Genomic DNA, 13,439 nt, shown 5'->3' on the forward strand with positions numbered 1-13,439 from the left:
CCACTTATTGATTCTTCACCAAAAATGTACATTTTGTATCTTTATGCTTGAAGCATGATATGTGGGAAAAGGCTGAAAAGTTCCAGGGGGCCGAATACTTTCGCAAAGCACTGTATATAGAGCAATACTTCAGTTCCACACGCTAATGAGTCTCCATGATGGCAGGCATGAGCGTTTTCAACAATCGGCACCCTGCGGTCATGCTGCGGGGAGGCCAATGAGTGCATAAAGTTACAAATCGCCATGCCAGAGTGTTGTTAATGTCGCTGTCAGAAGTTGACAGCGACATGTATTAGGTTAACATTGACGGGCATAGCCGCGCTCCACCTGCGGCTGTTAGATGCAGATCCTAGCTGTGACAAGCAGCCGTTACATGCTGGATATGGATACGGCTCATCTAGTGAGCCTGCTTCATACACCCGCTTACATCTTGTGCTGTAGAAATATGATGGCAAAGGTGAGGAAAGGGTTAAAAATGAAAACTTCATGCACACAAACTTTCGAAAGACCTTCCTTTTTTGCAGTTTAAACAAATAAAAATTAAACTATATATTCAGTATTGCCGCATTTGTAAAAGTCCAATCTGTCAAAAATATGGAATTATTTCACCAGTACAGTAAAAACTAAAAGAAAAAAAAAATGCAAATGCCAGATGTATTGATATTAAGGAATCAACATAAAAACAAAGTACCAAAAAAAATGAATGAATCCCATTTTTCACCTGATTTGGGAATTTTTTCCTGATTTCAGTATAAGACAAAATGGTGAATCAGGTCATTAACCCCTTCCTGACATCCGACGTACTATCCCGTACATGGGACCTGGGCCCCTATGCCCATGGACGGGATAGTACGTCTACCGCGATCAGCGGCGCCCACGTGGTGAGCGCCGCTGATCGCGGCCGGGTGTCAGCTGATTATCATAGCTGACACCCGGCACAATGTGTCAGGGGCGGTAACGGACCGCCCCCGACACGTTAACCCCTTGCACACCGCGATCAAACATGATCGCGGTGTACCGGGGGTTAAAGGGAAGCATCGGCAGGGAGGGGGCTCCCTCCGTGCTTCCCTGAGCCCCCCACGGCAGCGCAATGTGCAGCGCTGCTGCGGGGGGCTCCTTTCCTGCAGGCCCCCGAATCCAAGATGGCAACGGGGGCCTTCGGGGGCCTGCAGGAAGCTGGCTTCCTCAGTGCCTGCAAAGCGCAGGCATGAGGAAGCCTTCTGCACTGCCTGTGACAGATTGCGGATCTGTCACAGTGATCTGTGATGTGACAGATCAGCGATCAGTCACAGGACAGTGATATCCCACCTGGGACAATTTAATAAAGTTAAAAAAAAAAGTGTTAAAATAATTTTTAAAAAATCGCCAAATAAATTAGAAAAAAAAAATATATATTCCCCCAAATAAATCCATTTTTTGGAAATAAAAAAAAAAAAAACAATAAAAGTACACATATTAGGTATCGCCGCGTCCGTAACGACCCGCCCTATAAAACTGTCCCATTAGTTAACCCCTTTAGCGAACCCTTTAAAAAATAAAAATAAAAAACGAAGCAAAAAATAATGATTTATTATCATACCGCCAAACAAAATGTGTAATAACGCACGATCAAAAAGACGCATATAAATATCCATGGTACCGCTGAAAACGTCATCTTGTCCCGCAAAAAACGAGCCGCCACACAGCATCATCAGCGAAAAAATAAAAAAGTTATAGCTCGCAGAATAAAGCGATGCAAAAATAATTATTTTTTATATAAAATAGTTTTCATTGCATAAAACCGACAAAACATAAAAAAACGACCTAAATGAGGTATCGCTGTAACCGTACTGACCCGAAGAATAAAACCGCTTTATCAATTTTACCGCACGCGGAACGGTGTAAACGCACCCCCCCCAAAAGAAATTCATGAAACGCTGGTTTTTGTTCATTCTGCGTCCCAAAAATCGGAATAAAAAGTGATCAAAAAATGTCAAGTGCCCGAAAATGGTACCAATAAAAACGTCAACTCGTCCCGCAAAAAATAAGACCTCACATGACTCGGTGGGTCAAAATACGGAAAAATTATAGCTCTCAATATGTGGTGATGCAAAAACTATTTTTACAACAAAAAGCGTCTTTTAGCGTGCGACAGCTGCCAAATACAAAAACCGCCATAAATAGTAAATCAAACCCCCCGTTATCATCCCCTTAGTTAGGGAAAAATAATAAAATAAAAAAAATGTATTTATTTCCAATTTTCCGTTAGGGTTAGGGCTAGGGTTAGGGTTAGGGCTAGGGTTAGGGCTGAGATTAGGGTTAGGGGTGTGTTGGGGTTCGGGTTGGAGTTAGAATTGGGGGTTTCCACTGTTTGGGCACATCAGGGGCTCTCCAAATGCAACATGGCGTCTGATCTCAATTCCAGCCAATTCTGAGTTGAAAAAGTCAAATGGTGCTCCTTCCCTTCCAAGCTCTGCCATGCGCCCAAACAGTGTTTTACCCCCACATGTAGGGTCTCAGCCTACTCAGGACAAATTGCAAAACAATTTTTGGGGTCCAATTTCTCCTGTTACCCTTAGGAAAATAAAAAATTGGGGGCAAAAATATCATTTTTGTGGAAAAAATGATTTTTTTATTTTCACGTCCGAGCGTTCTAAACTTCTGTGAAGCACTTGGGGGTTCAAAGTGCTCACCACACATCTAGATAAGTTCCGTGGGGGGTCTAGTGTCCAAAATGGGGTCACTTGTGGGGCGTTTCAATAGTTTATGTATATCAGGGGCTCTCCAAACACACATGACACCTGCAGACCATTCCATCAAAGTCTGCATTCCAAAACATCACTGCTTCCCTTCCGAGCCCCGACGTGTGTCCATAGAGTCGTTTTCTCCCACATATGGGGTGTCAGCGTACTCATGACAAATTGGACAACAACTTTTGGGGTCCAATTTCTCCTGTTACCCTTGGGAAAATAAAAAAAATGGGGACTAATTGATCATGTTTGTGGAAAAAATACGATTTTTTTATTTTCATGCCCGGGCATTATAAACTTCTGTGAAGCCCTTGGGGGTTCAAAGTGCTCACCACACATCTAGATAAGTTCCTTAGGGGGTCTCGTTTCCAAAATGGGGTCATTTGTGGGGGTTTCCACTGTTTAGGTACATTAGGGGCTCTCCAAAGGCAACATGACACCCGCAGACCATTCCATCAAAGTCTGCATTCCAAAACGTCACTACTTCCCTTCCGAGCCCCGACGTGTGCCCATACAGTAGTTTTCTCCCACATATGGGGTATCAGCATACTCAGGAGAAATTGGACAACAACTTTTGGGGTCCAATTTCTCCTGGTACCCTTGGGAAAATAAAAAAATGGTGACTAAAAGATCATGTTTGTGGAAAAAATACGAATTTTTTATTTTCACGCCCAGTTATAAACTTCTGTGAAGCACTGGGGGGTTCAAAGTGCTCACCACACATCTAGATAAGTTCCTTGGGGGGTCTAGTTTACAAAATGGTGTCATTTGTGGGGGGTTTCCACTGTTTAGGTACATCAGGGGTTTTCCAATTGCGACATGGTGTCCGATCTCAATTCCAGCCAAAAACGTCAAATGGCGCTGCTTCCCTTCCGAGCTCTGCCATGTGCCCAAATAGTGGTTTACCCCCACATGTGGGGTATCAGCGTACTCAGGACAAATTGCATAATAACTTTTAGGGTCCTGTTACCCTTGGAAAAATAAGAATTGAGGGTGAAAAGATCATTTTTGTGGAAAAAATATGATTTTTTAATTGTACGGCTGTATGTTATAAACTTCTGTGAAGCCCTTGGGGGTTCAAAGTTCTCACCACACATCTAGATAAGTTCCTTACGGGGTCTAGTTTCCAAAATGGTGTCTTTTGTGGGGGGTTTCCACTGTTTTGGTACATCATGGGTTTTCCAATCGCGACATGATGTCCGATCTCAATTCCAGCCAAAAAGGTCAAATGGCGCTGCTTCCCTTCCGAGCTCTGCCATGCGCCCAAATAGTGGTTTACCCCCACATGTGGGGTATCAGCGTACTCAGGACAAATGGCACAGTAACTTTTAGGGTCCTGTTACCCTTGGGAAAATAAAAATTGGGGTGAAAAGATCATTTTTGTGGAAAAAATATGATTTTTTAATTGTACCGTTGTACGTTATAAACTTCTGTAAAGCCCTTGTGGGTTCAAAGTTCTCACCACATATCTAGATAAGTTCCTTGGGGGGTCTAGTTTCCAAAATGGGGTCACCTGTAGGGGGTTTCCACTGTTTAGGTACATCAGGGACTCTCCAAACGTGACATGTCGTCCGATCTGAATTCCAGCCAATTTTGCATTGAAAAAGTCAAACGGCGCTCCTTCCATTCTGAGCTCTGCCATGCGCCGAAACAGTCGTTCCCCCCCACATATCAGGTATCAGTGTACTCAGGACAAATTGCACAATAACTTTTGCAGTCCAATTTCTCCTGTTACCCTTGGTAAAATAAAAAAAATTGAACCTGAAGTATTTTTTTATTGAAAAAAAGTTAGATGTTCATTTTTTTTTAAATATTCAAAAAAATTCCTGTGACGCACCTAAAGGGTTAATAAACTTCTTGAATGTGGTTTTGAGCACCTTAAGGAGTGCAGTTTTTAGAATGGTGTCACTTTTGGGTATTTTCTATCATATAGACCCCTCAAAGTGGCTTCAAATGTGATGTGGTCCTAAAAATAAATTGGTGTTGTAAAAATGAGAAATCGCTGGTCAACTTTTAACCCTTATAACTTCCTAACAAAAAAAAATGTTGGTTCCAAAATTGTGCTGATGTAAAGTAAACATGTGGGAAATGTTAGTTATCAAGTCTTTTGTGTGCCGTATCTCTGTGATTTAAGGGCATAATAATTCAAAGTTGGAAAATTGCGAAATTTTCAAAATTTTCGCCAAATTTCCATTTTTCTCACAAATAAACACAAGTTATTTGAATGAAATTTTACCACTAACATGAAGTACAATATGTCACGAGAAAACAATGTCAGAATCACCGGGATCCATGGAAGCGTTCCAGAGTTATGACCTCATAAAGGTACAGTGGTCAGAATTGTAAAAATTGGCCCGGTCATGAACGTGCAATCCACCCTTGGGGGTGAAGGGGTTAAAAACTACAGCTCGTCCTGCAAAAAAAAAAAAAAAACAGCCCTCGTATGGCCGTGTATTTATCATCCGACATATGATTTATCATTCTTTAGTCATCTATGCGCTTATAATGTGGTGCTGCCTACCTTCAGATCATTGTCGATCTCTCGCCAGTCTTCCAGAGAAAAGTCGGCAGCAGTAGCGGGCGGTCTGTCTTTCCTGAGTTGACGATTATTTGGAGACAGAGTTCCGATTCTCTTTTCACAAAATGTTGTCAGATCCGGGTAGTGTCCTTCCTCTCCCGACCTGCACAATGACAATATACTCAGTGCCCGCACTTGACATTGTTTCCTCCCAGGCCATCTCTCCATTCATTCTCTGCTGGGATGTGTCAACCATCTCATCAGGTACGACAAAGGTTGGAAGAACTTCGATCCCAGCAAACAACCCCACAGACAAAGAAACAGTTTAAAAGGGGTTTCCGGGCACTTCAGATTTTTTGCCTAAGGGCTCATACTCATCTGCGTATAAATCAGACGAGTGCAATCCATGTGCATCAGATGAGACTCACCAGTGCAAGCCAATAGGTCAGAGAAAAAATGCGAGTGCCGTCCAATTTTTATGCGCCCATCTCATAGGAAATCCAACATTTCATCAGCCGAGTGCAGTAAAATCGCCGCGTGACCCATCAGAATAGAATAGATATATAGATAAAAAGTTACCAGTGAGATATATAATTAGTGCTGTGTATGTGTATCTTACTGTACATGTATTTAGCTAATAAAGAAATGGTGTGGGGTCCCCTTATTTTTAATACCCAGCTGTGGGGAAGCAGACAGCAGGAGTCTGTTGTGATTATTCTGAGAAGAGGCCAATATCTATGAAGCTTCCCAGGCTATTAATATCAGCTCACAGCTGTCCGCGTAGCCTTTACTGTTTTTTTTTTAAAAAGTGATGAAAATGAGTTGGGCTCGCCCCTATTTTTAATAACCAGCAACTGCTAAGCAGACAGCTTTCTCATGCTGCAAGCACTAACATCACTAAGGTTACTGCAGTTCATCGGCCATGAACTGCGGTAACCTTAGTGACGTTGGTGCTCGTCTCAGCAGCCGGATTCACGTGCTAATGTCAGTGCGTTTCGGCTGGCATGCTTAGTGGTCACATTACTCATGTCACCGCTCAACACTGTATCTGGATGTAGCAAAGTTGGGGATTGTCGTGGGATGTGGATTTACGGCGGACCCCTTGGGATTATTTTAATTTTTAAAGGTAATAAATGGGTAAAATTGGTTCTGTTAGTGCTTTTTACAAATAAAGGACTTTTCTCTGTATTTATTTCTTTTGACTACAGGGTTAGTAATGGTGATGCCTTATAGACACCTCTCCATTACTAACCCTAGGGCTTGATGTCAGCTGACAATACAGGGGTGACATCAACCCCAAAACAATTACCCCGCATGCCCATGCACCAAGGCAAGCGGGAAGAGCCTGTTATTAAGCTGTTAAGACCAGCTCTCAGCTATCTGCTTTCCCTCAGCTGGTTAATAAAAATAAGGGTGACCCCACGCCATTTTTTTCTTTTTTTTATTGCGTTATTAGTTAAATACAAGAACAGAAAACTACACACGCAATATATATATCTCAGTGACATATTTCTTTCTTTATATAAGATTATTTTAGTTATTAGCAAATTAGCTTGAAACGTCTGAATTACTGTATGTAAAATATGATGTTAAAAACGCTTTGCATATGAAATGCATATGCATGTCATAAGGATGTAAAACAGATATACAGTACAGACCAAAAGTTTGGACACACCTTCTCATTCAAAGAGTTTTGTTTATTTTCATGACTATGAAAATTGTAGATTCACTCTGAAGGCATCAAAACCATGAATTGACACATATGGAATTATATAATCAACAAAAAAGTGTGAAACAAATGAAAATACTGCATGTCTTATATTCTAGGTTCTTCAAAGTAGCCACCTTTTGCTTTGATTACTGCTTTGCATACTCTTGGCATTCTCTTGCTGAGCTTCAAGAGGTAGTCACCGGAAATGGTTTTCACTTCACAGGTGTGCCCTGTCAGGTTTAATAAGTGGGATTCATTGCCTTATAAATGGGGTTGGGACCATCAGATGTGTTGTGCAGAAGTCTGGTGGATACACAGCTGATAGTCCTACTAAATCGAATGTTAGAATTTGTACTATGGCAAGAAAAAAGCAGCTAAGTAAAGAAAAACGAGTGGCCATCATTACTTTAAGAAATGAAGGTCAGTCAGTTCGAAAAATTGGGAAAACTTTGAAAGTGTCCCCAAGTGCAGTGGCAAAAACCATCAAGCGATACAAAGAAACTGGCTCACATGAGGACCGTCCCAGGAAAGGAAGACCAAGAGTCACCTCTGCTGCGGAGGATAAGTTCATCCGAGTCACCTGCCTCAGAAATCGCAGGTTAACAGCAGCTCAGATTAGAGACCAGGTCATTGCCACACAGAGTTCTAGCAGCAGACACATCTCTACAACAACTGTTAAGAGGAGACTTTGTGAGGAAGGCCTTCATGGTAAAACAGATGCTTTCTCAAGGGAGAAAGCGTGGTTTGTGACACGCGAAACGCGCGTCGGGTCCTCCCCTACCTGGCCCAGGGTCCACTCTGCCTCTGCCTTTACTTTTGGTAAGATATCGTCTCCATACTTGGCTTAATACTTTACACCTGACCGCTATAAATGCCTTTCATATCAGCGGTATGGGATGTCTTTACCTGGGTACATGATGTTGCAATGTGCACTGGCTACTTACCTTTACACTCCGTGTGCTCTGTACCGTATGCACTTATGTGCACTTATGTGCTGCAGTTAGGCAGAGTGGTTACCTTGTGTTTTGCTGCCCTCACCCTGCGGTGTTGTCTCACTATGATTCTGTCCATTACCTTGTTTGTTACTCTATTTATATATTCTTACTGATTAAATAAAGATGAATTTTTATTCCATTCACCTGTTTACTCCAGCTTCTCTTGTCAAGGTGAAAATATATTTTCTTATATAACTTTTATACTTTTATACTGTGAAACAATAAGTTTTTCCTAATTGCTTGCTAATGCAAATGTAACTGTATTAAAGATGGCTGCCAGTGTTCACTTTCACTTAAATTCAGTGTCTAAAGAGTTAAGTTAAGTTTCATTTCTCCTAAAAAAGATAACTCAGGAATGTGAAGAAGAAGTAACCATCGGGAGACGTTTTGACGAATCAGAGAGAGACTGGACACTAGATGTATACTGCATAAACCCCGCCTAATGCACGCCTTCCCCTAACACTCAATATAGTATTGTGTATTTGTAAATAAAGCCAGTTGTTGTACTGCTCCTGACAGGTGTGGATGCGGGACATTAGCTAAGACTGAATCAGCTGCGTGTCTGAGTCATTCTTAATTGGTACCAGATGTTTTGCGCTCGCACAATGATTTGGAATGACTGGTGAATGAGGATTTATTGTCGTTTACGACCCCGACACTCTTTGCATGCATATATCTTGGAGTGGGTGTTTTTTCTTCCTCTATAGGGGGGCTTAGTTTAGCCTCACCTTCCCTTTGACACATTAAGATGTCACTGAGCTATTTGCATATAATACACTGTAATGGGTACGTGCTCTGTCAAAATCACAGAGAGGGAACGCACGTGAAAAACGGACGTCTGAAAGAAGTCTAGGTGAATAGATGAAGTGTTACCTCAACACTCTCAAAATCTTTTCAAGGTGTTTGATGTCCTTACATTCTTCAATGAACTTGTAATCGAGATGCTCGACTGGTATGTCACAGGTTTTGGTCGTTCCTTGGTAGAGACCACTCATTGCTTGGATAAATGGAAAAATTGAGTACAGTTATTCTTTGGGTTCACAAACATAGAAAAGCTGAATTTACAGACTAAAGGCAAAAAAGTGGGGCGCGCTTCCCCCGGAGATGGCATCTGGCAATCACATAATGCGCATTTTCCAAATGGTGCAGAAAACAGTAACAGATGTCACTGTGGAAAACAGGGATTTTTGTGTACTCACCGTAAAATCCTTTTCTCCGAGCCTGTCTGAGCACAACACTTACACACCGCAAATGCGCCATGTTCTGAGTGGCGAGAGCAGAACTGCGGAGGTCACTTCTTCCACGCTAACCTTGTATCCAAGAACATCATGTGTGATGCATATCCCTAACCGTGTATCTAATCTTATCGTCTGCCCCAGGCCGTGTACCTAATCCTATCACGTGTGACAGAGACCTAATCCTATTTTGTGTGATACAATGAGCAGCGCAGGGCCAACTAAAAGAATCGGTGCTTTCGGCCGTCCTGTGACTGTCCACATCTCAGTATCACTTTGCAGTCACCACTGATGCCTCTGCCCTGTGTTCCTATATTTCATCCTCCCTTATCCTGTTGCAGATGGAGACGGGGAGGAGTGGCCTCATACACATGAGCAGAGCCCATACTTTTACTGCAGTCGTAAAGTGAGCTAGCAGTACCCTAGGTTTTCATTGCTATTTCAGCAGCTGCTCCCCCTAGTGTTTAAAAGTGAAACACTTTAAAATGTTAATGAAGTTTCATATTTTACCATTAAAAAATTTAAATTATTTTAAAAAAAAATAAAAACTTTAAATTTTTCACAATTGTTGGGAAAGATAAATGTTGGTGATACATTCCCTGTAAGGCCTTTGTACAGCTTTGCACATTTTTTTTTTTATAACATTGTGTTACTTGTTGCCTAAATGCAAAGTTAAACGGGGTTTCTCAAGTTGTATCTTCAGGAGTAGATCGCAGCCGGCATCCTGACGACGGTGTGCTCCTGAAGACTGACCGCTCAGCACAGTCGTGTCGCTGATCTCTCTCCCAGCAGGGGCAGCTTTGCCGATGCAGCTTGGGAGGCTGAGGCTGCTCGGATCCAACTTCACAGAGCCTGCTTGTGCCATATGATCCTTACCTAGGTAACTGTCCAACTGTTGAGACTGCAGGGTGGCCGGTAACCTAGGCAACCAGCTGTACTCTTTAGTAGCGTCAGGGTGGCTGGTAACCTAGGCAACCAGCTGTACTCTTTAGTAGCGTCAGGGTGGCTGGTAACCTAGGCAACCAGCTGTACACTATAGCAGTGTCAGAGTGGCTGCTAACCTAGGCAACCAGCTGTACACTTTAGTAGCGTCAGGGTGGCTGGTAACCTAGGCAACCAGCTGTACACTATAGCAGTGTCAGACTGGCCGGTAACCTAGGCATGTGATTGATCTAGCGGCGTGATCTTGCAGATCTCCTGCTACGCCTCAGTGTCCCTGCATGTGCTGACATCTGCAGCTCTCCATGGTCATGTGTGAGGGGCCGCGTTGTCACCGAGTCATAGATGCCCCGTCCCCTGGTCTGCGACTAGGCACAAGGGAACAATTGCACAACTCCAGTCCTCCAGCACGTTCACATGGAGACCAATGATCTGACATGGGCAGATACACATCACTCTGAGCTGCGAGTCTGGCGCCACCCAGTGGCTGCAAACTGTAAGCACAACAGGGAGGAAACAGAAACTTCCGGACTTTCTATAGCCTCCCAAATCGCACAAGCAGAGGCGGCGGCAGAAGTGATCGCACGGCAGCTCCGGTGTATTCCCATCTATTTACCTGCGCGGAGACGAGGACAGTCCGGGACACACACGACGAGAACACAAGTGCCGGTCGCTTGCCGTTGCTATGGTGATTCAACATCCACTCTGCCTCAGCCAATAGCGGAGCAGAGCATCAGGTTACTAGGGGGAAAAGATGTACGGGTAACGACAGAACAGGAGCTTCGGAGGACACATAGGAGTGAATGGACGGACGCCATTTTGTTGGAGATCAAAGACAAGACGATGTGTGAAGTCTCATCATCATACCGCCCTCTAGTGTCAGGAGGTCTCAAGTGCCCGCTTCTGGCTGCACAAAGTCCTGGAGCTGGACGCCAGCAGCCGGAAAGCGAGGGGTTCTCCCCCAGGGGACTTTATTTCCTTCTTTCTCTCTTTTTCTTTCCTTCTTTCTTTCTTCTTTATTTGACATTTTTCTGTGGCTTTGCAATGTGGTTTTGGTCACTGCAGTTTTTAGAACATGAATCATTTGTATAAAAACAACGAAATTTACGCTGCAAAAAAAAAAGCGCTTGTAGATTTCAAGCCGCAATATTCCCTGCCTGTAATAAGCCCATAAAACCGATCACGATATATATGTATAAAGCCGAATAATCACAGGACTTGTAACGTTAAAAATGAAGCAAAAAATAAAATAAACCGTTTTTCTTTAACTCATTACGGACCAGGGCCATTTTCCGTTTTTGTGTTTCAATATGGCCGTGGGAGGACTTTTTTTTTTTTTTGTGGGATGAGTAGTTGTACCTTTGAACGACACCATTGGTTTTAGCATGTCGTGTGCTAGAAAACGAGAAGAATATTACGGTGAAATTGCAAAAAAAAGTGTAATTCTACAATTGTTTTTTTAATTTTTTTTTTTACAGTGTTCACTAAATGCTAAAACTGACCTGCCATTATGTTTCTCCAGGTCATTACGAGTTCATAGGCATCAAACATGTCTAGGTTTATTTTTATTCAAGTGGTGAAAAAAATTACTAACGTTGTAAAAGAAAAAAAATGGTGCCATTTTCAGAGACCCGTAGTATCTCCATTTCTCATGATTTTTCATGAGACTAGAAGCTGACATAACCCAATCAGATCACCTGCATGTAGCAGAATACCTCACTTGCTATGACAACCACAGGGGTCTCCTGCTGACCCCGGGCTGTCATGCCAACCCATCAGCGACCCGCGGTCATGTGACACAGGCACTGATGGAAAGAGGTAATGATGCACTTCCTGCGCGTGCATGTTAAATGCCGCTGTCAGAGTTTGACACCGGCAATTAACATGTTAACAGCCGCGGGTGATTCCACCCACGGCTGTTAGGAGCACATGTCAGCTGATCAGATCAGTAGTCATGTGCCGGAAAAGGTGCGGGCTCATCGCTGGAGCCCGCACCAAACGGGGGGAGGCGTTCAATGAGGGACTCTGCCCGTCGTTGGACGTTAAGGAATTAATCCAGGGAGCACAAAAAGTGCAGTGATCAAAAACCTTTCAGCAAATGCTAAAAGTCGCTGCCTTTAGCTGGCATTTTTTGATCCTGAGGGGGATTTTTTGCATTTCAGGATTTTTTTTGCCGTTTTTAAATTTAAAATCCATTAAGAAATGAATAACGCAGAAGAGTTTGTGAGGAGAAAAATAAACTCAAAGTGACACCCAGGCGCCTCCCAGACATTTTGTTTTGCCTTCCAATTACTATTGAGCGACCTCAGCACTAACTGACAGCTGGCCATAACGCTGAGCTGCTGTCAGTCAGTGCTGTGTGCAGTGTAGTTTCAGCCGCCGCTCTCTGTACATTGATGACTGAATACCGATCGGTGCTGAGGGGGAGATAAAGTTCATTTCCTCCCGGCAGCAGGGGTCTAAGCACCGGCGCTGCACAGTGTCAGAACACTATTAACCCCTTAATGACTGGTGATACGCCTTTTAACAGCACTGAGAAATAAGGTTATAGCGCTCCCGAGTGTCGGAAAATCTCCAGGGTCTCGGCTACCAGGGGTAGCCAAAACCTGGGAGAACATGATTTGGGTAGGTTTTTACCATCCCCAGTCTTGTGATCGCCGTTATTCACCGAAAAACGTCGATCACAAAAAAAAAGTCTGGATTTCCATTAATCTCTCTCTCCTCTGATATGATCTAACATACCAGAGGAGAGAGAAATGGGGTCCCCGAGACACCCCCCCCAATACCTCCACCATCCCCGGACTCTTCTGCTTTGTCCCCCGTCACCTTCCTGAAAGAAAATGGTGGGCGCAGTGTGCCTGCCGAGATCTGGCCGGTACCCAGCAAAATAGGAGATTTTTCCTATTGGTTCATTTTGATCACTGTGAGAGACCCTATCACTGTGATTAAAATTAAAAAAAAAATAGTAAATGAAATCCCCCTTTGTCACCCTCTTAGGTAAAAGTAATAAAATTGAAAAAAAAAATGTGTTTTTTACCATTCTTTGCAGCTAGGGGTAGGTTTAGGGCTAGGGTAAGGGTTGAGGTTAGAGCTAGGGTTAGGGTTGAGCTGGGGTTACAGTTGGGATTAGGATTTGGGTTGAGATTAGGGGTAGGGCGGTGTTAGGGTTGGAGTTAGAGTTGGGGGGTTTCCACAGTTTAGGTACATCAGCGGGTCTCCAAACGCAACACCTTGCCTTGGTAGCAGGGCAGGCCTTGCATTCCATGCAAAAAATTTATGGAAGCCATCCTGGACATTTCGTGAAAGGGGAAT

The 13,439-nt window shown here is 43.3% G+C and overlaps 1 protein-coding gene across 1 annotated transcript in view; it reads right to left on the minus strand.

Moving 5' to 3' along the window:
- Window positions 1-10,870, minus strand: part of SPAG1 (sperm associated antigen 1) — a 130,410-nt gene extending 119,540 nt beyond the window's left edge. The window contains exons 1-3 of the mRNA XM_073550449.1: window positions 10,744-10,870; window positions 8,827-8,950; window positions 5,251-5,410 (exon numbers count right to left, since the gene is read on the minus strand). Coding sequence (XP_073406550.1) covers window positions 5,251-5,410; window positions 8,827-8,948 — 282 coding nt within the window. The 5' untranslated portion in view covers window positions 8,949-8,950; window positions 10,744-10,870. The remainder of the gene's footprint in view (window positions 1-5,250; window positions 5,411-8,826; window positions 8,951-10,743) is intronic.
- Window positions 10,871-13,439: the final 2,569 nt, after the last annotated feature.

This window comes from Dendrobates tinctorius, unplaced genomic scaffold (assembly GCF_039654945.1).
Source record: "Dendrobates tinctorius isolate UK_male_01 unplaced genomic scaffold, ASM3965494v1 ptg000165l, whole genome shotgun sequence".
Lineage (NCBI taxonomy): Eukaryota > Metazoa > Chordata > Amphibia > Anura > Dendrobatidae > Dendrobates > Dendrobates tinctorius.